Source organism: Cynara cardunculus, assembly GCF_001531365.2.
Source record: "Cynara cardunculus var. scolymus isolate 2C chromosome LG 3, CcrdV1, whole genome shotgun sequence".
Classification (NCBI taxonomy): domain Eukaryota; kingdom Viridiplantae; phylum Streptophyta; class Magnoliopsida; order Asterales; family Asteraceae; genus Cynara; species Cynara cardunculus.
In genome coordinates, this window is record NC_037530.1 from 279,077 (window position 1) to 303,248 (window position 24,172).

A 24,172-nucleotide genomic window follows, 5' to 3' on the forward strand; every position below is an offset into this window, starting at 1 on the left:
TAATTCAAATGGATCAACACCAAATTAATCATGAAAATTCTACTTTTTTTTATAATACATATATTTAAAAAATGAATCATAGGACTTGTTTTGAAAATGTTATTTGCCTTTCATTCTATTTCTAAACTATTTGTTTGGAATTGGATGTATATTAATCTTTGCATGAGTTGGACAAAGAGTCATCTCGTAGGTGTCTAATAATTTCATTTTAATGAAAAAACTATTAAATTTTCTCATTCTTAAATAAAAAGAATCATCAATCTTATTTTTTCATTTTAAATGATTAAGTCATTGAATTATCTTTTGGTGTAAAGAACCATTAAACTTTCCTGTTTAAGTTCTTGAACTAAATTTTGATACCATTAAACTTTTTTATTTTGACCGATCAAGAGCATGAAAAAATGTATTAAATATATCATCAAACTTTTGCTAGTTGGCACATGTAAGTGTGAGTTAAAATAATATAATTAATCAATTTTTAAAAATATGATGGTTTATTTATTAAAAAATGTTAATAATATAAAATGAGAAAGTTTAATGTTTCCTTTCGATCAGAGACTCAATCATTCAAAATAAAAATAAAAAAGTTTAAATTAAAAAAAAAATCCAATCAAAGACTAAAACGTTAATTTTTTATATATTTATCAAATCAATGGAAAAAGAAACAACGTTTACCTTGCTTCCTCCAACTGTTTACACTCATATCTAATCAAACATCCGCACACACGTCAAACATTCTACAAATCTCACCTCTATGACGTCATAATCCATGATATTTGGCATTTTGTTTTCGTAATATATTTAATCAATAAATAGTAAATTGCCAATTCCTGTAGCAAATTTCCATTTATGGCCTCACCCCTTTTTGGCAACTTGCATTTGCTATTGCTAAATGCTCCACCTTCACCTTGGGGCAAATTCAAGATCTGGGTCGGATCCTCTTGCAAGCTGACAACTAGTCGTCCAATGATTGTACGCCAATTGCCACTTCTTCTATTTGTTTATACTCGTTGATGATCGGCTTTGTACTTCTGGCTCGACTACCTCACCCGCCGATCCTTTAGTATTTCTCCTCTTAGGCGAGCCGCTTTCTGAGTTTGATGATAACGAAGTTGACGGCTCAGGAGACCTCCTCTTTGATGTCACTCTCACTGGCTCTGGCTCATTCAACCCGATTCTGTGTGGGAAGTTTAACAAAGCCTTGGAGCCACGCATCCTGTATGCAGCTCTGTCGTATGCAATAGCCGCTTCCTCAGCCGTCTCATACGTCCCGAGCCACACTCTGGCTCCATTTTTAGCTGGGTCTCTTATCTCCGCCGCAAACTTCCCCCACGGGCGCTGCCTCACCCCCCTGTAGTGCTTTCCTTTGGGCGCCGAATTTGCAGCTGTTTCTTCCACTTGAGGATCGCTAGGTTCCATGGACTCGGGTTTGATCTCTTTAGCCGAGAAATTGAACGGCGTCCAGCCTGTTCTGAGGGCGTCATGTAAAAAGGCGTAAATCACCATATCCTCTGAATCGTCCACCTTCAACGGTAAATCGCCCCAATTTTCCGATAAACATGGCATGAGGCTGCTAAAGCTAGCAGTCCGGCAAAACGCGGGAAGGTCGCCGATGTTAGTGGCCGGAAAGGCAGAGGCTTCCGCCTGCATCATTTTAAGAAGTGGGATTTTGGAGGAAGAAAAATAAAAAAGGGTATAAGAAGAGAAGACTGGAAAGAAGAAATTTGAAAGAAAGAAAGAAGAGAATGAGGGGGTTTTATATACAGCTCAGCAGATGAAGTGGTGGTTGGGTGAGGGTGAATTACAATTCTGGTCCCCTACTAATGTGGATATTAACATTTCATCCATCTACTCTTTTTAATTAATACATACGGTCCCTAATGAATTAATTAATTAATGTTTCAAATATCAATTTGAATCAACAAGCAATAGATATTTTGTAACTATCAATCCAAGGAGAGTGATCCTTATATACTAAATAAGTATGAAACCGAAATTCGTTCCATTTTTTGACCTTTGCATACTTCACCAGGTTTTTGGAATTGGGATTGATTAGATACTAATTAAGGTTTGTTTCCATGTGCTTATGACCTAAATGTTTGGTTAGAAAAGAAAATATAGAAAAGATGAGGGACTAATTTTGTAAGATTGATGTGGGAAGTGGGAACCTGCTGCAACTGCAATGAAGTTTCTGCACATACAAACAAACAAACAAACAAGTGGAAGGAAGATTAAAAAAAAAAAAAGTAAATGAAGCACGTGGTGAATGCACGAAGCACCACCTGATGACGTCATGGCTTCACGCATCAACTTGCATATGATTATGAAGATAAGGTAAATTTATTATTATTATTATTAAAATAGGTCAAAGGTCATACTTTTAATAGTTTTTAAATTCATTCATGTCAATTAAAATGAGAAAGAGTAAAAGCAGATTACAGTGAATTTGTTTGTGCTACAGCTACTTGATGGATGTAGGTTAAAGGGGGAAGCATGTAATTTTTGCTTTATGATTTGAATCACAACACCTGTGAATTTATGGGTTAACGAGATAGGTTATATATCGTTGTGATTGTTTATTATTGAAACTTTGTCGACGATGAATTATGAAAAGTTATTGTGAAACAAGAAATGTAATTGATAAGGAATGGTGGTATATGGGGTTGGGGTTTAATTGGGAAAATTTGTGTGTAAAATGATTCAATATATAAAAAACAACCTTTGATTGTAGACTCTTTACACTTGGCCAAATTCCATCATTTACCATTACTGTTACCTCATTAATTTGTATGGTTAATTAATGAAAACATGTAAAGTAAATAAATTTATATATATATATATATATCAAAATGTAAAACTTAAAATAATAAGTAATACCAATTGGATATAAATCAACAACTAAAACGTTTACAATGAAAATCATGTCATCAATTTTTTTATTTAAAAAAATGATTAATTTCCAGAAAAAGTAAATTGTTTGTTTTATATAAAGAATGTAATGATATGATATGATATGCTTAAAGCATCCAAAGCTTGATGATATAATACAAGTAGCCATGTGAAAGGGGTGTATATACATAATAGCTCCTCCTCCAATTATTGATTTTAGGTATCAGCTTTTCTATATATATATATATATATATATATATATATATATAAAGAGAGATTAATTTAGTTAAATTGGCATGCCAGTCCTTAATCTATTTGTATATGAAGGTATTAATTAAATAAAAAAAATATGTTTTTATGATGGTAAACTATCATAATCATGTTTTCTCTTGACTTATTTAATTAATATGATGATTAGAAAAAGCATATGATATAATTTATTGAAATGACAAAACAAAATACAAGATTGAATGCAAAAACCAAACCAAACCAAGAGATTATAACATGTGATTGTGATGTGATGTAACGTTAAATTGGGTACTGGCCCAATTTACTTGGTGGGATGGAATTGGATTCTTAACATTTAGTTATTCTTGGTGGGCTAATATTACTTGCCCTGGCCCCAACCCAATAATAAACACTACAATTTATTTTATCATATCAAATGTTTACGACTTCTTGTGATTTTTCTAGATACCCTAAACCTAAAGCCCTAAATTATGAATTATAAATTATAAATTATAAATTATAAATGAGAATGAGATACATACAAGCATTCATTTGAAGTTGAGAGTTGTAATGAAATTTCTTGGATTTTTACTCATTTTTTATCATCAATTTCCATCCTTTGTTAAGTGTTACAAAACTTGTTACCATTCATTCTAAAATATATTTATTTAAAGCATAATCTTTGGGTAACAAATGCCAAGGAAATGCCCATTCCCATACACACGCATGCCATTCATTAAAAGAGCATTTATTATTTATTATTTATTATTTATTATTTATTATTAAAAACAAAGAATCCTTTCCCTTGCTTGCTTCACAAGCAAGCAATTCGCCTCATAAATCCAGTTTTTTCAACATTCTCTCATCCTCATTCATCCATATTTGATCTCATCACCATGAGTTTCTTCACACATTCCTTGCTATTGTGCTTCCTTTCTGTAGCTTTCTCTCACCTACTTCCAAGGTCTTTCAGCATCCAACTTCCACAACCGCCATTTCATACTTTGACCCAACAGCTGCCATTACGTTGTACGGATTGGAGAGTAGCGGTGGAGGCCAACTATCTGACCCCATGGAACACGATTCCCCAGGAATGTATCGAGTACGTGAAGGAATATATGTTGGGTCCGTCTTACCAATTTGACCTTCAAATCGTGTCCAAGGAAGCAGAAACCTATGCCAAGACTGCTGATTTGAAGCAAGATGGGATGGATGCTTGGATTTTCGATATTGATGAAACTTTGCTTTCAAATCTACCTTATTATGCTCACCATGGTTACGGGTATCATTGACATTCATTCATTTCTCTACTCTCTCATTCTTCTACTTCTAGGTTTTCGATCAATTTGAATTGCATTCAATCCCCAATTCCCACCATCAATTGGAATGATGTATGCTTGCTTACCTTCATTAGTGGATGGATTACAAGAAACTAAAATCATTTTATTCCAATCTATTTATTACAATTACAACTACATGTTGGAATAGGTGACAACTGTAATTGATCCATGAATTGCGTTTTAGAAATTAGAAGACAACTTCAATTAGGATTGATTCTTCTCAATATAACTCTCTTTCTCACCGGAACCCAACACCCTACAATTATATGAATCTAAATATATATATATATATATATATATATATATATATATATATCACTTACAAGCACCAACCTAAGATTTAGGGCCCTTTATGTAAATCAATCTAAACCTTACTTGTAATCTTTATTGGAGCACAATCATGACACATAGGAAATGAAATAGTAAGAATTAATGTAGAAACAAATAATTAAGTAGCAAAGAGAAATGGGAGATTCAAACCAAGTCATGTCAATTGCTCATTCATATATCAAATATTAAAATTGGAAAATAGCAATCTAAAAGTGATACAGATTATGCTTCAATCAAGTTTTATAATTTATTCTGATCGAGTGGGGTTTGATTCCAATTCTACTTGGATTTTTGTTATTTCTTTCTTTCTTTATAATTTATAATCAATTCTTTCTTGCTCATGTTGTAGCTCCGAGATTTTCGACAACATTCAATTTGACAAATGGGTCATTGAGGGAATGGCGTCGGCAATTGAACCTAGTTTGAAGCTCTACAATGAAGTTTCAAGGCTAGGATTTAAGATCTTCTTGTTGACAGGACGCTCCGAAGACAAAAGAGATATCACCATCAATAATTTGATCCATGTTGGATTTCAAAAATGGGACCGACTTATTTTGAGGTAAGTGTGTTCAAAACTAGATAGCTCCTTCAATTCCTTTCTTCTTGCTAAACGAATGCTTCAATTTTTACAGAGCTAGCGAAGACCATGGAAAAACTGCACAAGAGTTTAAGTCAGAAAAGAGAAAAGAGATCATGGAAGAGGGATTCCGAATTCTTGGAAACTCCGGTGATCAATGGAGCGACCTAATAGGTTCCTATATATCCGTTAAATCATTCAAACTTTCAAATCCCATGTATTATATATCTTAACTTCTTTTTAGCGTGAGGGAGGAATTCGAAATGAATTTAAACATAAATAGGGCTTCGGCTATTCACTCATATTTGTTGTAGATGAAATGACCGCAACAAGTAGAAAGTGTGACAAATTTATATTGGATTTTATCTTAATTGACTCGAGGCATGATTGGATTTGGATGCACACTATTGTCATGTCAAAAAAAAATCATCCTTTGGCATGTGTTTTTTTATTACTTTTCTCCTAATTTTTAATCATTATTTCTTGATACAACTTTTAAAAGAGGCCATCTTTCATGTAGAAGAATAATAACTTTTGCAATTTCTTTTTTTTAAAGTATATATAATATTTATATATGGTAATAGAACAAATAAACTCAAACATCCTCTTCATTTTTGGTGAAGTTTGAACCCTTGGCCTCCTGGACTCACATGCCGCTAGGCCAAAGACCCCTTCGGTATCGTTTTTATAGAGTAAGGATTACCTATATATACAACTAGACCATTTTCTATTTTATTTTATTGTTCATCAAATTATCCCGACTAAGTAAATAAGTATGAGTGAATATACCTCAAAAGGAAGGTTCAAACGATAACGTTAACTATCTAGAAAAATATCGTTAACGTACAAAATCATATGTGATTTTACATTAAATGGAAACGGGAGACTTTTGAGGCCACTTAAGTCGCAGGACAAAATCGTCCGAATCATGTATGATATGTTACGTGAAGTATGTATGATTTATTACATTAACGATATTTTTTCTTAAATAACTAACTAAGGTTATCACTTAAAATCTTGAAACACATTCAGCTTGGATATACACAAGTTTTGTAGGAATTTACATAATAGTCAATTATGTAGGCATAGGCATGTTTTTGAAACAAAATAATGGTGATATGGACCCCAAGTGTAATTTGTATAGGAGGACATGATTGAAGAGATGTCAAACCAAAACCAGGACCAGGGTGAGTTTTCATTTTCACCCAGCAACCACCACCCCCCCATCATTTAATCCAACCACCAATCCCCAATGCCCATTAATCATGCCCACATGTCTAGGAACAAATTTATTCTTTGTTATTATTCTTTATTTAAAATTATTAAACCATTTATTTAATAACCAGATGTTGCTTTAGAATAATAAAAGAATATTTCTTTTTTATTATATATCTTCTTTTAAATGATTGTATGTATATACCATTGGAGAACTGATGGAATTCTTCAATCTGATTCCCCTCCTCTGTCCAACCAAAACATGTGTGTCTTATTCCAAACAGAAACAAAAAAGTAGTTCCTTTTTGCAGTCCTTCCAAAATCACATTGGCTTCTATTCCTGTTTCTTTATGTATCAACCCCATTGCCATTTAACTCGCCAAACACACAAATCGAAATGGCTGTGACTTGAAGTTGCACAAGAAAACAAACATCTTGTCTGCATTCTTNCACCCACCCACCCACAAATTTCTTCACTTCTTTAAGCACACACATGGAGGCCACACACAAGCTGATGCTAATTCTGGCATTATCCTCTTCTTTCACTTTGTTCATCACTACTGTAGCCTTGATTTCATGTATCTGCAGAAGAAAAGGGTGTTCAAAAGATGAATCTTGGAATAAAGAAGCAAACTTTGAAGTTAAAGAAATGGAGATGAAAGGAGGGGAGTTGATCAAGTTTGAAGGTGGTGAAGATCTCACTTGTTTTGATATACTGGATGCTCCTGGTGAAGTGATTGGTAAATCTAGCTATGGAACTTTGTACAGAGCTAATTTGGTGACAAGTGATTCAGTTGTGGTGTTGAGATTCTTGAGACCAGCATGCACCACTGACAAGGTACAAGATATGATGCATGTGGTACAACTTATAGGCTCAATTAGGCATCCTAATTTGGTGCCTCTTTGTGGGTTTTATGTTGGTCCCAGAGGTGAAAAGCTTCTGGTTCATCCCTTCTACAGGAGAGGAAATCTTGCTCAATTCATTAGAGGTATAAATCTCAAATCTTGTTAGTTTTCTTGTTTTTTTAAAGTTGGAGGTAATAAACTGGAGATTCCATGGACTATCTGCAATAAAGATTTTAAATTTCTGTTGGGTTTTGTTTAATTTTACTTGAAACAACTTCCCTAAAGAGACCAGTCTTTATGGTTTCTTGTTTAAATGTAGTACTTTATGCTTCTTCTGTTGTACCATTGCTCTACCAAAGAACCAGTCTTTATGGTTTTCTTGTTTAAATTTCTGCAACAAAGATTTGATCTTTATATTGGGTTTTATTTAATTTTACTTCTAACAGATTGCCTGAACCTCTAGTAATGTAGTACCATAAAAGATTTGATCTTTTATGGTTTTCTTGTTTAATTTTCAATTGTGCAGATGGAAATGGTGGGTCTCAGAAATGGAGTGTGATTTATAGGATATCAATTGGCATTGCTAGAGGATTAGATCATCTCCACACAGGTCTTCAAAAGCCAATTATCCATGGAAATCTGAAATCAAAGAACATACTTTTAGGCAGAAATCAACAGCCGTATGTGTCCGATTTTGGTCTACATCTGCTCTTGAATCCATGTACAGCACAAGAAATGGTCGAAGAAGTTGCTGTTGAAGGTTACAAGCCACCTGAAATGGTTAGAATGAATGATACCAGTGTTGAAAACGATATCTTCAACTTTGGAGTGATCTTACTTGAATTACTTACCGGAAAAGAGCCGATGAACAATGAGAAAGCAGACTCTGATCAAGATTTCCATTCAAATGCAATCTTGGATCACCCGATATCGGATTTCTACCATCATGACAGTCCAGTTGATGAAGAACAAATTCGGAAGCTGTCTCAGCTTGCAATGGTTTGCTGTTCACCATCACCTTCTCTCAGACCCAACATAAAACACATCTGCAAGAAGCTACAAGAAATTGGATCATATGGACCAAATCCTCGACAATAACCGTTAAATCTTGCTCAAAATCCTGAAGATTCATTGACATTGAGATTCATGGTGGAAAACCTTGGAAACAATGTGATCTACTCATTGTGGGTCTCGGGAGTTGCAGTAAGATGCAATTGGTGGGTTGTACTGTAGCATAGCCCTTGTTCTTTAATTATTGGTAAATAATACTATAGGAACATTCTTGCAGAAACCACATGGGTTTTCTTGCAGATTCAGAAATCTTTTACATTTTTCTATGGACAAATACACAAGTGGATTGTTGTATGTTTAGTAGGATCTAATGTTACTTGTAGTAGAAACTAGAAAGAAGATAAAGTTTGGATATGACGATGAACTTCCGAGTGATCAATTCTTCCAAAGAAAATGTTGGTCAGATCAAATATCTGCTTACACTCTTGTCCGTGAGATTAAACCTGGAATCCTGACCACCATGAATGTTCCTTCTTCTTCAGCCCTAACCACATCTAACACTTGGAACTCACAACAGTAAGGGCTTGAAGGATCTTGGTAGCTATGAATCATCACCGGGTAAGCAACGGGAAGCTCATCAAGCTCCACTTGATACTTGACAAACCACCTGGAATGATCACTCGTCATCATACACATTCAGGTGTAAACAGCTCTCGCCATGGCGTCTCTCCACCAAATGCAGATGCCCTCCACACTCCCCGAAGTAATGGGGAATCGCTCCTTCTTGATAACCACCAAAAGATGTCAGCTCCACCGGCAATGGCAGCTTTTGCAACTGTTCTACGTCCAGCTTAAAGTAGGAAGGATTAATGCAGATGGAGCCCAGCTGTAAATCGCTTGATTCCAATAAACTCCAACTGTGAAGGATGTATAACAAGGGGCAGAGAAAGTTTGATCAGAAATCTTCCATTTCCCTGTCTCAGACGAGTAAATTTGAATCTGAAACAGATCCTGGTTAGAATTTGCAGGATGAATGCAAATAAGCTTGTAGTGAGGACAATCTGTTTGATGAAATGCCAGACCCATAAAACGGATGGTTTTACGAACATCCATGCCTCCAGGGAGTGATGGGACGATTGCAAATTGCTTGGTGGTGGGATTGAATACGCATTATTTAGGAGCACGCACGTGCCCCCGATCGCTACAGCAAAGCAATAATCCGTTACAGGATTGCACAATTCTGATGCCACAGAGATCAGGATAGAAATGGAGACTATGAAAAGGAGTGGTTCGGTTTTCATGACCAAATGGAATATATAAATTGCAAACGAAGAATCCTGGAGTGAGTGGAAGACGGAGGGTGAATCGACGGTGACTTAGAAGCGACCTCCAGTGTTTGGATACGGATTTGAATTGAAGGAGGGAGGTAACAGGGAGGCGGAGAAGGATTTGGGTTAAAAGATCATGGTTGAAAGCAGACATAGTGGGCTGATGATCCACCATGAAATCATTGGAGTATGTTTCTGATTCTTTTTGTTTTGGCTCTGGTGTTCACCATATTTGGAATCAAGAAGATAGTGGGCTGATTATCCCTCTCATTATTATAATTTCATTCATATTCATATTCATATTCATATTCATGTCCCACCAATGAAATCAAGAAGATAGGATTTTTGCTTATTTTAAATGAATTTAACTCATATCCACTTCCTCTTTCCTCCATGGTTGATCACCAACCCACCATGTCTGCTCGCTTCCTACGATGACCTATTAACCCATATCCTTTGTTAACTCTCTCTTCCGATTCAAATCCATATCCAAACATTAGAATTCACTGTAGTTATCACCACCCTCTTTCACTCTCTCCTGGCTTCTTTCTTCACAATTTCTACATTCCATTTGAATTTGATGATGAAAACCGAACCACTCCTCCTCTAAGTAGTCTCGATTTCCATCCTGAATCATGCAATCCTGTAATGGATTGTTGCTTTGCTGTAGTTATCATAAATACTACATATTTAATCCCACTACCAAGCAATTTGCGATCGTCCCATCAGTGTTGCTGGAGGCATTGATGTTGGTACAACAATATGTTTTATGGGTCTAGCATTTCATCAAACAGATTGTCCTCACTACAAGCTTCTTTGTATTCATCGCGTCAAAAAGTCGTTTCAGATGCACATTTAATCAGGGAAATGAAAGATTTGTGTCGAATCATTGTTGACTTGTAAAATTGGTGTATTAATAAATAAATAATGTGTGTGTGTGTGTGTGTGTGTGGAGAAAGAAAGATTGTCATGGAAGCCATAGAAATGATTTGAAATCCATGCAGTTCTCCAACTAAGATTATGATTCCTAATCACTAGATTTTAACAGAGTCAGAGTCAATTTATATAAGTTTGACTCTGGTGATCCAAGTTCTAACATCATCCTACAAGTTGAAAAATACCAACCTGATTGATTAAAGTTAATGAAAGAATTAGATGGCCACACTTATACAAAATACTTGGTTATTTGCTAATCCTGATATAATATAAAACTGCATCTATACACTTGTACAAAATACACGGCTACTTTTTCACTCTCGAGTTTCAGGGCCAGAAGCATACAAGCTAATGAGACCACGGAAGACTTGTGCCGACAATTTGTGGGCTACAAGAACCTCACCATCCACATTCCACACGCTCTCATCCCCGAATGAAGTGAACGTGAAAGTTGTCGTCTGTAGAAACCAAAGCAAAGGGTTTTTATTCACCAAAATGAAATCACACACCAACGAAATTGGGTAAGGAATCGTACTTTATGATGTTCGACGAAATCAAAGTCCAATGGTGTTCCGCCCTTTCTTGCTAGTTGGGTGAGATGCCTACATGTGACAATTAACCATGGTTAGAACATGTAACCAAACCCATTATATATCTCACTCCAAAGGGTATGCGAATGGGACAGCAACCACTTTTTGTTAACTTAAGCATCACATTAAAGTGGGCACACCTTTAAAGACAAAAGTCTTTTCCATTGTGCCAGGACGATAGAGCGGAGGTATGGAACCCCATAAGCAATACTCAAATCCGAGATGTAGGCAGGGAAAGAAGGGGAATGAGGGGTTACCATAAATAGAAAGCACGAGGGCAGTCTTTGATGAGAATAAGATCCAGGAAGCCGTCTGAAAGGTGCGCATCAGCGACAAAGCCATCGGGTGCCTTTTCATTTCTGCACGATATGACAGCCGCACCGATGCTAAGAAACCGTCCTCTAACTCTCGTCAACTTTGATTCTTGAAGCGTGTCGGATGTTTGGTTCGTATTACAAACATTGCACTTGGCGTGACAAAGTGCTCTTTCTGGCTCCTTGGAGAGGTCCCAAAATGCCTTTATTCTTCTTTGATTGGCTCGTGTATTCGTTTTATCTTGTTCTACTTTTATATAAGACACCTCTGCGTCGTATGATCTTAAAAGAAACAAACAAAACCAAGTTCAATACAACTACTAGCTACTAGATCATGGAAAATTGTATGCGAGAGGCGGCCAAAAGGTCACCTTGTAGCGGTTGTGTAAGGTGAGGCGTGTGCCATGGGTTCCTGAGGCACGCGGTATTGACTCTCCTTTTATAAGTTTGCCTTCTTTTTATACTTTTACCTTGTCATTAGCTCCTGATATAACACTTTTTATAAACTCTCTCTCTCTCTCTCTCTATATATATATATACATATGTGTGTGTGTGTGAGAGAGAGAGAGAGAGAGAGATATCAATATATGAACAGATTCTTTCGCCTAGCCGTTTGTAAAGCCCCAACCTCCCAGGATTCAGGGAGGAGGACGTGTGAATTCATTTGCCGTATGTATATATATATATATATATATATATATGTATGGAGGGAGGTTCATGGGAAAACCCCAAAAAAATAAAAAACTAAAAGAACACTTTGGTAACCATTCATCATAACGGTATGCACATGTAAATACAAGTAATTGAAGTTGTTTTTTGGTTTTTATGCACGTGTGCATACCATCTAGATGAATGTTTACAAGGGTGTTCCTCAGTTTCTCAATTTTTTTGCAGTTTTCCACCTAACTTGACACCTAACCCTATATGTATATGTATTTTATACTTCAAATATATACATAATATATATGTGTGTGTATGTGTGAATATATGAAATTTTTTGTTTATATATGAATGTAAGTTATTTAGTAACATTAACATATAAGGAAAAGATCAAATGAGAACCATAAATATTCTAAGAAACATAAGAACTAATATATGCATTGATGCATATACCAACTTTAATGAGTATATATATCAATGCATGTATGATGCATAGGCATTGATGAATATACTCATTTAGATAATACAAATTTTGATAGTTTTATGCATATATGTTGTATGCATATACAGGTTCTCGTAGTTCTCAGAATATTTATGGTTGACATTCCCCTATATCATATATATATATATATATATATGTGTGTGTGTGTGTGTGATATACATACTTTCCTCTTTAAGCCACGTCTTGGAAAACGTAGTGGTCTTGCTATTGCTCCTAAGGCTTAAGGTTTGACCTCCTCACCACTCTCACGCCATGTAAAACCTTGGTTAGGACCGGTTACCTTTGGACCACTCTATGTACTTGAGATTGGTCCTTTTGTGCATCTACAGTGACTTACATCTTGATGAATACCTGTGCTTAAGAAACACCTTCGTTCCTGCGTAATCGTATCGTGTTGGCCCCATCCATCGATATTTTTCGCTTTCTGTAATCACATCTCCATAAAATCCATACCTGCTAACATCAAAAAAACAAATTGAGCGATAGACGAAAACATTGTTATAACAGGCCACGAGAACACGACAAAGGACTACCCAGCAAACGAAGCAGTATAGCGTACACGAGGCTCGTCCTTGGATGTTCGTGACGTTTTCCATCTCACAACTTGAGCTATATCCAACTGTAATCTTTCGCCCAAGATAATTTGCAATGCTGATGTCACCGGATCCCGGGCTCCAGTTGTGCTGCAAAACATATAACCATCACATTCTTGATCACAACAACTCAGAAAATTCAGAACAGATGACGGAAATTGTCTGCAAGCTTTCAATAACGTATTTCTATTCTAGAAAACATCAAGATTCTGAAAAAACCAACAAAACCCGTATGAAAGCAGCTAGCAAAAGAATGTATTTATGTTTATAAAAAGGCGAAATTTGCAGAAAAGAATATAACTTGAGCAATACCACATAACAATGGCATCGGTTGAACCAGAAGGAATGAGTCCAAAGCGAAATCGTTCATTTGGGAAAGAAACTTCAGGATCAAGGTCTGCTCATGATATAGCAAATAAGTTATCACATATCAGAAATAGGTTACGGGCGCCATATTTAGGGTTATTTAGCTAAATGACCTCCAGACAAGTGTTTTTTTTAAATCCATGACCTTCTTATAGTTTTCTAGGCATTCTTCTGTGAGAAGTGTCATTTTCAAACCTCTCAAAAGGTCGTGCATTTATAATAATAAAAAAACCTGACAAAAGGTCAATTAACCAAAAGACATATATAAGCAATAGCATAAATGGAAACGATATAAAACGGGAGCGTACTAGGATTTGCGACATGTGATTCAAGTGGTGTACTCAGGAGAGGTGACTCATCCTCACCAGAAGCCAATGGCTCAGCCATAGTTACGGTTGGGCCAGGATCCACTATTTCATTATGGGTATCGACGGTTTGACTATGATCCGGAGGGACAGGTGGATAGGGAGCGTTGTGTCTTGACAAAAGAATCCCATTTAGGATCTCATTGAATAACCCGTCGCCTCCCTGAACCACATCAAGTAAGCAAAAATTCCAAAGCTTTTTGTGTCAAAACACCCCATAACAGGATGTACGGATTCAAAATCAAACAAACCAAACTAGCCCGGTATATCCTGCACATACGTGGGACGTATGCAGACCTGAACTTTACCCCAAAGAGTAGAGCACCCGTATTTAGATACGGAAAAGTTAAAAAGATGACAATCTAGGAACACAAAGCTTACAACAGCAACAACCCCATCATAGGAAGTAAGCTCCCTATTTGTAATAGAATTCATTGCATCAAAGGCATGCCCAGCCCTCTCTGTTACAACAACCTATAGAAGAAAATCAAGATTCAACAAATGATGACATTTTCCAGGGTTTTGTCAATTTTTGTAAGCATTGAACTTAATACACCCTAATTAGGTGTAACGATCTTTTTTGAAAATGGCGTGAGGATGGCTTGAAAACATAGAACGCATACCTTTGTTTTTACTTTGGCTCGAGAAAAGAGAGGAGCCACATTTTCCCAAATTCGACATCCGTTTCTTTTTCCACTCCTCGGATGAACAAAAACCTAGTCAAGATTAATAAAAATCCAAGAAGCCATCCTTCCTGCTACCTTATTGCTATTGTGCTTTGGTTTTTCATTGAGAAACAGTCAGTTATAAGGAACCATTTACAAAGAATAAATAATTGAACATACCAGAAGACTCTTAGGCCTGTTGGTTTCCAAGCCAAGAAACATATTTATTTGCTTCACCCACATTTGACATGTCTGCTTATCGTCGTGACCAAAAGTGTGTATAATTGAAGTCCAAAGAGAAGGTTGAGCCTTGGACTTCTGGATACCATGCACTCTGAACCGGTACATCTACGAGCAACATACAAAAACTAATTGAACGAACCCATATAAAGAGGGCATATCTCGACATATATACAGGCGGGTTAGTCTCCAACAAACCGAAAACAGTATTCCTTCTGTCCTTAAAGAGGCATCCATTTTAAACTTCTGTATGGTGTTAAAGTTGAGAAATTGTACACTTTTTCAGGGACCAACCAAGTGTTATACTGCCTAAAAGCAATACATTGATATAACCATGACTAACCTCAGATACATGATCAAACAGGCATCCTGCATTTGTATGACGAGTTTCATGCACCAATCCCCAATCAATGAAGTCAACAGCATATACATCAGAAATCTTGATTGAAGTATCACCTTTGGAAGCAAGTCGTATCCCCCAACAGCTTGAGCCATCCTCCTGGTCATTCAAGATAAAAGATAACATAATAGAAAGGTCAATATGTGTAGTTCCAAGATGCAAATCATGCGATAACGGTCTAAAAGTGTAAAGAGATCTAAATAGATCAAGAAAACAAGAAATGAAACGTTAGATGACCATCAAACGAACTATTAAACAGCGGGATAAAGTTTGTATCTTTAAACTACTTCAAGGAATAGACTTGACATCTTCCCAAGGCGTTTTTCACAATAAAACTTGCACCAATTTGTAGTAACACGTTCTAGTTATATATATGTATACTCCCTCACAGGGTCAGGTTTGGGGGAAAACCACAAAAAAACGAAAAACTGAGAAAGACCCTGGTAGTTGTTCACCTGGACGGTATGCACATGTGCATACAAGTGATTTATAAGCAATTTGTCCGGTATGCATAACATGCACACGGGCATAAAAACCAAAAAAACAACTTCAATTACTTGCATGCACATTTGGATAACATCCCCTAAACCTCCCTCTACCCTCATATAACCCTTATAATCTAAAGAAGGGCATGGTAGATGATCAAACCATATAAAATAAGCAATGATACCGTAGCTTCTAATTGAGCGAACCTCCTTTCATATCAACAATCCTTTTTGAATCCCAAAAAGTGTTGCATTAAGTAGGTTCAAGTTGTGGTTTGAATTTAGGACATAATTTGAAGTTAATACATAAATCATATTTGATTACCATATATGGCTTCTGTAAATGTTGCAAAGAACATGAGGGTAGCCATTGACATTGAGTATGAATAATTGATATTAACAATAATCAACATGAATAAGAAAATCAACCAAATTCATGGTTTATATTAACAAAAGCACCTTAATGTAACCTGGAGAAACTAACATTTGAAAGAGATTCCATCAATTTCCAAGATAATCCATCTGGTTTGAGGGTAAGAAGAATCTCCCCAACCTGATCCATGAAGAAATTTGAAGCTAAAATTGAGGGTTTGTCAGCAGCATCAATATCATATTGGATATGTGGCTGAGAGTCATCATGTGGCATCGAATAATCTCCATTTCTCTTCATAATTGATAAACCCCACAAAAGTTGATGTATAAAAGATGGAACTTTTTCTCAAAATGGGAAGGATGGTATGAAGATTTCAATCTGCGAGTCAAAACAAACAAAACTAGGATGTTCCCGTTTGGATAATGGAGGCGTTCTTGATTTGGTTGTTGAAATGGGGTGGGGATCTAGGATGCGGATTAACAGGGATCACACTCACGGCCACGGGAGATAAATCGTAAGATCCAGATTTATTACATTTAAATTTATATTTCATTCTATAATATATATATATATATATATATGTATATTATATATATCTAAGGGGGTATGTGAGTAAAAAGAGAGGTGCATTGTAAATGTGTGATTGAGAATAATATAACCCCCTTTTTTCAAGATGCAAACAATGGTTCTTTCCTAAGCAATTCCAACTATCAAGATCCCAAAACTTGTACAACCATCTTTTTTGTTGAATCACTGCTCCAGTTCTTCGTATCGGATGTTTCTTTAATCTCTCTCGTCTTTTTTAGTTTGCCTTCATTTTAACTCAACAGAAAACATACCATGAATAAAAACTCTCAATTATAAATCATGATTTTAAATTATAAAATAGATATTAAATATATGAACGACTAACGTTGATTTGTATGTAAACTATAGACTAATCAATAAATATTTGTTAAATTATATATCATATTGATGATGGTGAGTCAAAACACTCTCATTTTTGTATCCACTACTTGATCAAATTTATACTAAATGTTAGCCGTTCAAATCGTGTATTTTGCAGACACCAACTCCTATTAAACTATTTTTATTTATAAATTACATTTTATACTCTTACAATTAATTGTTTCATCTAAATTAATCCTTATTTGTTATTACCATAGAAAATATGAACTAAAAGAAATTAAAAATATGTTTCTTTGTCTACAACGAATTGTGTCGTCAATTACTTTCAAAATAAGTTCAATATTGAATATTTTTTTTATTTAATCATACAAATTAATTTGTTTTGTATTTCTTACATTTTCATTTTTTATTTTGCACTTTTATCGTATTTAACGATAATTTAAAATATGTTTCTTTTTTTGTTACAAATCTATTCTACATGTATTGTATTACAAAGCATGTTAAATGGTTACTCTTTTGAATTTTATACATGATTTATAAGTTTTGAAGTTCAACAACTCTCATGAGGTTCCAAATATCATATTAAAATCAAATTATTTTTAATTCTTAAGTTATATTTTATATCCTTATAATTAATTATTTATTTTATTTTAGATCTCCTGCTTTTTCATTTTTCATTTTACATATTTGTCATATTAACATACATAATCATATATTAAGAAAAATATGTTTATTTTTATACAAATTACATCACTATAATCGGCTCATCAAGACCTCTAAAATAAGCTTAATTGAATACATTTGAATTTAATTATACTATTAAATATGTGCGAATTATTTTTAGTACTTATATTTGATATATATTTCTTTATAAAATATCACTTATGGTTATTTTTTGAATTTTTAAGAGGTATAAATTTTAATGTTAAATATACATGTTTTAAAACAACATATGTTGAGTTATTTATCCACATACCCTGTTAACAGCCCCACACCCACATTCACCCATGAAATTTGTTATTAGGGTACGCATTCTATTTTGTTATTAGTGTATGCATCTATAAGACATTGTTGCAGTTGCTAAATACTTAAATACTGCACTATTAGTCACCCACTCGAGTGACTAGCATTCTATTTTGTTATTAGTGTATGCATCTATGAGACATTGTTGCAGTTGCTAAATACTTAAATACCGCACTTACCATTACATGAAATATGATTTAAGATTTGAAATATATGTTCTAGTGACTTTAAGAAAATACTTGATGTTGATCATTTCATCAAGTAACTTTATGGATGAGGGTTGTGATCGTTTTGGGCTCATAGACTATCACCTTTTTATAGGGTTTAGCACGAAAACACATCTAATTTTGTAAGGAGGTGCGTATGTTGGTGGCATGCTCTTCCCTCTCTATATAATGCCACATTCAACTCAATTAAGGTACAATTCTCCTAATTATGTATGCTTACCTTCATTTGTGATTCTTTGGTTGCACTACTTGATAGCCCATTTTTCACATACAAATTCTCATGTGCATTCTTTGTTTACTTCATTTATTTTTGGTCTTTTGGATTTTAATTAGATCGAGATATTTTTAACGTTATGTTGTTAGAAAACATTGGAATTTTGGATGATTGACCATACGTTAAGTAATTACTATAATACTTATTTTGCACCCGTTATGTGTCTCTTGCACAAGTTTTGATTTTTATGATGCTCTAACTTGTCAGGTTGATAACCGTTAGCTTTTACAAGTACGAAAATATTTTAGATTATGTTAAGGTGCTTGCTATACTCATTTTCTATATAGTTAGTATTTAGCATGCGCTGCTTATTGTTTGTGGAGTTAATAATTTTGACTACTGTGATCTAAAGGGTAGCTACGTTCGAGAATAATTGGTAAAATTGTAAGTAATCTTATTAATGGATACCTATTCATCTTTACCCATTCCCAAAATGTACATGTACTTCATTTGGAAGTAAGATGTCCTGTATCATATCTCATATACTATTCTACCAGATGGGGAACCATCCACCATAAACATGCAAAATTTTCAGCTTTTTATGTATTAAAGTTCGACAAGATTTTAATGTCACCTAGCCAATTGGATTTTGATTATGTTTAGCAAATGATGCAAAAGCAGAGGAGCAACATCTTCAAGTTTAAGTTTTAGAACAAATTGTTTAACCTTTTTTTTGGGGTACTTGATCATCGATACTCTGGCTCTCCGGGTGGCCAAATGCACAAAAAAAGTAATCCAAACAAACTTTTGAAATAGAGATTATGCCGATAAGCGTTTATCGATAAAATTTAACCCTCACCATTTATTTACTTATCAGATAAGATTTTAGTTAACAAAAAAACATCGTATACAACAATTTACCCGATAAATACTAACTATGACAAAATACCATACAAGTAAAATTAAGATCCTTACTCATAATATTGTAAGATTCAATGGGATTTGAAGCATTTAATAACAAAACTACACGGTCATCGAAAAAAATGTATAGGTTTGTAACGTTACCCGTGTTGGAGTTTGTAATGATCAACGGAAACCCACCTTACTACGCAAATCCAAATCCAAATCCAAATCCAAATCCAAACCCAAACCAAAACCCTTCACCGATCTGATTTTTGATCCATCCAGTTTCTGATCTTGTATAAATTCGTTGCTCGATTGCATTCCAATCCTATTTTCGTGTTTGACCAAGATGGTTTTATCGCAAAAGCTTCACGAGGCATTCAAAGGTACGGTTGAGAGGATCACAAACCCTAGGACTGTATCTGCTTTCAAAGAGAAAGGCGTACTTAGCGTTAATGAATTCGTCATCGCTGGAGACAATCTCGTTTCCAAGTGTCCTACTTGGTCATGGTAGATTCGCTTTCCCTTTCCTTAAATTTATTCAGCGCTGTCCATCCAATATTTGAATCACGATTAATGTTATTAGAAGCGGTATTGATTTGGAGGGTTAAGAAAAGTAACTTGCCTAGAAACTGGGATCTAATAGTGCTTGTTGACGCTTATAACTCCATTATGTTATCCATATTGTGAATCAAAACTGAAATAAGTTGCTTAAACGTTATTTGAGGAAGTATTGATAACGTTACATACTGCAACTACTGCTTTCTGTCGTCGGTTCAAGTTTATCGTCTTGCATAGAAGCATGATGGCTGCTTGCTGCCACAGCAGAAGCAGGTTGTGGAATTGCACATTTCCACGAGCAGTTATGTGTTTATGGAAGTGGGTGGTGGGCCCTTACCAAACTTAATTCATAAGAACGAAACGTTCTGCTGTTATTGCAAGCTGTTTAAAGAGTACAGGATCATGTCAATTTTGTTTTGTAGGATGTCATTGATGGTGCAAAAGTATAACTTGTACAAAGTTTTATGTCTCAAAGCTGTATTTGATAGCATAGTCCTTTGTGATATATTAATATGGCATTAACAAACATTATGTAGTCCTCCAATTTGTACTCTGCATATTAGCAAGCGATGAAAAAACTGAGTAACATATACAGAAAGCTTATGCTCATGACCACCCAAGTTAGACTTTTTTATACTATCAATTGGCTTCTTTTCACCATTCCATAATGGAACATAGTACTGATGGACATTGTTTTTGCCTTCTGTTCCTCTAGAGTCTGTTACATTTGGACTTTCAATAATTACGTTTCCTTATTCTTATCAATCAAAAGGTTTAACATTGCTTGGTGGTATATCTGTGAAAGAAAATGTCTAATATTGTTCTAAAAGTGCTTCTCTTTTTCTCAAATTATAGGAGGTACTTTGGAAATTTGAATTGAGCTACTATAGACTGCAGCTTTATGTCCATATGATATTCTTATACACAAGAAGTAATCATGTTGATAGGACAACAAAAACATTATCCTCTATGATGTTGGTGTTATATATATTGACCAAATTTAATTCGTTACATTCCTATTTCCTTGAGAATTCTGATAATGCTTACAAAATTAATTTGTTGCCATTGAAATATATGCATTATGATTTACACCCTAGAACTTTATTCATTTAGAGTCTGTAAGGCCTTAACTTTTAAACATGTGTTCTCTCTAGAAGTTCTTTTCGATGAGCTTTAGTCTGACTGAAAAACAAGGATAAGATATTTTTATAACATAAATTTGTGACCGGTGAAAATATACATTATTCATGAGCTCTCTAGGGGTTTCTGTCAACAGGGTTTCTTGTCAGCTGAAAAAACAAGAATGAATGAATACAAGCTGATGATTGGGCAGGATTCTTTCATCCCCTCATTAGAAGAGGAATGGGTGATTTCTTATATGATATTCGAGCTTACCACTCACTTTCGCTTTGTTTATTTCTTTGTTAGGGAATCAGGTGATTCAAACAAGAGGAAGTCATATTTGCCAGCTGATAAACAATTTTTGATCACTAGAAATGGTAAAATAATGTTGCCTGTTGTCCTGATACTTAATTCAGATTTTAAATGAATTATCCTTGTATCGTTAGTTCTTATCTTTTGTTTTCGTACATGAGTTGCTTATGAACTATACAAAAGGAAACAATGAATAGTCATAGTTAACATTAACTATCTTTTCCTCTTTGAATCTTGCATAATTACAAACTTGTAGTTTGCCAAAATCTGTATAGGGGTTTCCACATCAAGATAGTCACCTTCTCGCTGGCATGATTTCTTCTTCTAGGGTTTGTGTGCCCTATCTTTTGGTGGATTGCTCCTCCCCCTTCCTCTTTAATAGCTTAACCATTGATTTGTTTCATTGGTCAGCTACACAGCTATTCAATCATTTCAGAGCGGATGGGGGTTGTGTGGAAAATATGCCATAAGATTGGTCATTTGGGGTTTTTTTTTTGTATGATTAACATCCCTCATAAATCATGCATAGAAGAGAGAAGGGTGTGTGTGTGTGTGTGTGTTTGGGGGGAGTGGCGTCTGCACCCAGTGAAACGATTCTCATGGAGGACGTTTACCATGGAAAGACTAAACTTTCATCGTGAATGGCATGGAAGAAAAGTTTAACCAGAATGGCCTATTGTTCTTATGCAAATATTAATTTTTCTCATTGTGATGTTCATTCAAGAAATGTCGTTGTTGCATCTCTCCTCCTGGCTTAGAAAGTAAAAAAAGTATTCATCTTTATCATTGATTTGCCTTGGGTTTCCCTTTTCCCTGTCCCCTTCTCCACGTGGACACGAATTATTCACGTAATTTTTATTTATGTAATATCTCTTGTAAGTTTAATGTGGACTTCATTCAGTTCCTTGTTTGCGAAGAGTTGCATCAATACAAGAAGAGTATGAAGCCGCAGGAGGTGAGATATTGCTCGATGATGACGATAATGATGGTTGGTTGGCTACTCATGGACAGCCAAAAGGTATGTAGAGCCAACTAAGATATCTGTAGGATGAACTTTGTTTATGTGTTGAACTTGGTTTGACTATTATATAGATACCAAGGGTCACGAGGAGGAAAATGTTCCTTCTATGGAGACCCTAGAAATTAGCAAGAAGAACACCATCCAGTCAATTTCTTCACATTTTGGCAATGAGGAGGAAGAAGACATCCCCGACATGGAAGAGTTTGAAGAACCTGACAACGTTATTGAGTCAGATCCTGTAAGATACATGCTATCTTTTGCTGTTATTTCTAATCTAGTTTCAGTGGAATTATTTGGCTTGTAGGACTTATCCTTGGTTAGTTTAGATGATGTGGTCCGAGGAAACAAACATATGAACTATGAAGACAAGGGTTAAACCCCTTGTGCCTTGTCTATACTATGTCGTTGCCTAAGGTCATGTGATAAGTATGTGAAAGTTGCTATTCCATAAGCAAAGGATATATATATATATATATATATATATATATATGTATTTGAAAATTTCAACTTGAAACCAGTAATAGACTAAATTTGTTAGGAGTTTGAGGGATACCTATTAGAAGGGTTAGAAACAAAAGCGTGACGAGAATATATCTTGCCTCTTGACAGCTCTGATAATTTCTCTTCCACACATGAATTTGTATATTTTAATATTCAGGCAACCCTTCAGCCGACATATCTCGTTGCTCATGAACCTGATGATGACAACATCTTACGAACTCGAACTTATGATGTCAGCATCACGTAAGTTCGACTCCATTCATTCTATTTTTAGTTCTAATATAGTGTGTGTGTGTGCGCGCGCGCTGTTTTAGTTCTCATGGGTTTGCTGTTATGATGGAACTTTCATTTGTTATGTTTGCTATTTATGGTCTAATGTTCCAGTCTCCTTTTTCTTCTTCCAGGTATGATAAATATTATCAAACTCCTCGTGTGTGGCTTACTGGTTATGATGAGGTTAGAAACATCAATATAATGTGCAAAATTGAATTTAGTTATGTAATTGCCATGTTTGCTTCACATGTTATGAACTTGTAGGAAGCAGGTCCCAGGTTATCCAATGCTGTTGTGCTAAATAGATTGACAATTTTTTTTTGCATAAACAGAAAAATAGAGAAAATTCATTGTTAGTGTAGGTTGCATCCTATTGAAGATTTGCATCATACGTACATGGCCAGATATAGACCAGGTGCACCTGTGTGTCTGAATCTAGTTCCTTTTTTGGGTGAAAGTATTGATTAAAATAATTCAACATGAGCTGAAAAATTACAGATTGAAGTAAAATTATGGCAATATTGTGTTTAGATTTGCATTGAATGCATACCATAAATTGATTAGACTTGCAAACTCCAAACACTTACTGTTTGGCCCTACTACAAAGCATGAGTCTCTTTCTGTTTTGGGGGCTGCCAGCCTGCCAATGCTGCGAACTTTTTTGTTAAGGCTTGTTGAGGCATAATGCATACACAATCCTTCCAGAACACCAAGGCTATCAGACAATGTCATTGTGAATTCGAACTGCATAAAGCCGCAAATCGGGATCAAATCACAAGTTTATGATGAGATTTGGTTTTCCAACAGCTAGAACCCCCCTCAAAAAGGTTTCCTCATTGTGTCAGCTACAACT

The 24,172-nt window shown here is 35.2% G+C and overlaps 5 protein-coding genes and 1 pseudogene across 5 annotated transcripts in view; 3 read left to right on the plus strand and 3 right to left on the minus strand.

The window, feature by feature from the left end:
• Positions 1-614: 614 nt before the first annotated feature.
• LOC112509939 (ethylene-responsive transcription factor 2-like) lies at positions 615-1,658 on the minus strand. Its single transcript, XM_025115158.1, has one exon. The coding sequence runs from the start codon at positions 1,651-1,653 to the stop codon at positions 994-996; it is 660 nt and encodes a 219-aa protein (XP_024970926.1). The 5' UTR covers positions 1,654-1,658; the 3' UTR covers positions 615-993.
• A 2,329-nt stretch (positions 1,659-3,987) lies between these two features.
• LOC112509890 (acid phosphatase 1-like) lies at positions 3,988-5,748 on the plus strand. The gene is made up of 3 exons (XM_025115086.1): positions 3,988-4,399; positions 5,137-5,346; positions 5,420-5,748. The coding sequence occupies exons 1-3, from the start codon at positions 4,014-4,016 to the stop codon at positions 5,595-5,597; spliced, it is 774 nt and encodes a 257-aa protein (XP_024970854.1). The 5' UTR covers positions 3,988-4,013; the 3' UTR covers positions 5,598-5,748.
• Positions 5,749-7,041: 1,293 nt separating this feature from the next.
• Positions 7,042-8,541, plus strand: LOC112509962 (putative kinase-like protein TMKL1). The gene is made up of 2 exons (XM_025115194.1): positions 7,042-7,568; positions 7,952-8,541. The coding sequence occupies exons 1-2, from the start codon at positions 7,073-7,075 to the stop codon at positions 8,521-8,523; spliced, it is 1,068 nt and encodes a 355-aa protein (XP_024970962.1). The 5' UTR covers positions 7,042-7,072; the 3' UTR covers positions 8,524-8,541.
• A 369-nt stretch (positions 8,542-8,910) lies between these two features.
• LOC112509963 lies at positions 8,911-10,075 on the minus strand (annotated as a pseudogene).
• Positions 10,076-10,824: 749 nt separating this feature from the next.
• Positions 10,825-16,707, minus strand: LOC112509879 (ceramide kinase-like). The gene is made up of 12 exons (XM_025115074.1): positions 16,365-16,707; positions 15,339-15,494; positions 14,936-15,103; positions 14,714-14,806; positions 14,472-14,564; positions 14,034-14,253; positions 13,672-13,756; positions 13,300-13,449; positions 13,118-13,219; positions 11,548-11,886; positions 11,236-11,302; positions 10,825-11,158 (listed from the first exon to the last, which is right to left on the minus strand). The coding sequence occupies exons 1-12, from the start codon at positions 16,548-16,550 to the stop codon at positions 11,015-11,017; spliced, it is 1,803 nt and encodes a 600-aa protein (XP_024970842.1). The 5' UTR covers positions 16,551-16,707; the 3' UTR covers positions 10,825-11,014.
• A 2,941-nt stretch (positions 16,708-19,648) lies between these two features.
• LOC112509680 (autophagy-related protein 3) overlaps positions 19,649-24,172 on the plus strand; it is a 7,872-nt gene continuing 3,348 nt past the window's right edge. The window contains exons 1-6 of the mRNA XM_025114765.1: positions 19,649-20,039; positions 21,519-21,589; positions 22,426-22,542; positions 22,617-22,783; positions 23,204-23,289; positions 23,451-23,502. Of these exons, the coding sequence (XP_024970533.1) occupies positions 19,879-20,039; positions 21,519-21,589; positions 22,426-22,542; positions 22,617-22,783; positions 23,204-23,289; positions 23,451-23,502 (654 nt within the window). The 5' untranslated portion in view covers positions 19,649-19,878. The remainder of the gene's footprint in view (positions 20,040-21,518; positions 21,590-22,425; positions 22,543-22,616; positions 22,784-23,203; positions 23,290-23,450; positions 23,503-24,172) is intronic.

Coding starts and splice junctions, on each gene's coding strand:
- LOC112509879 (XM_025115074.1), bottom strand. CDS start 16,550: ATGAAGAGAAATGGAGATTATTCGATGCCACATGATGACTCTCAGCCA. Junction 11,303..11,547: donor CCTCGTGCTTTCTATTTATG/GTAACCCCTCAT, acceptor TGTCACATGTAG/GCATCTCACCCAACTAGCAA. Junction 11,159..11,235: donor ATTTCGTCGAACATCATAAA/GTACGATTCCTT, acceptor TGGTTTCTACAG/ACGACAACTTTCACGTTCAC.
- LOC112509962 (XM_025115194.1), top strand. CDS start 7,073: ATGGAGGCCACACACAAGCTGATGCTAATTCTGGCATTATCCTCTTCT. Junction 7,569..7,951: donor TCTTGCTCAATTCATTAGAG/GTATAAATCTCA, acceptor TCAATTGTGCAG/ATGGAAATGGTGGGTCTCAG.
- LOC112509939 (XM_025115158.1), bottom strand. CDS start 1,653: ATGATGCAGGCGGAAGCCTCTGCCTTTCCGGCCACTAACATCGGCGAC.
- LOC112509890 (XM_025115086.1), top strand. CDS start 4,014: ATGAGTTTCTTCACACATTCCTTGCTATTGTGCTTCCTTTCTGTAGCT. Junction 4,400..5,136: donor TATGCTCACCATGGTTACGG/GTATCATTGACA, acceptor CTCATGTTGTAG/CTCCGAGATTTTCGACAACA. Junction 5,347..5,419: donor TGGGACCGACTTATTTTGAG/GTAAGTGTGTTC, acceptor CAATTTTTACAG/AGCTAGCGAAGACCATGGAA.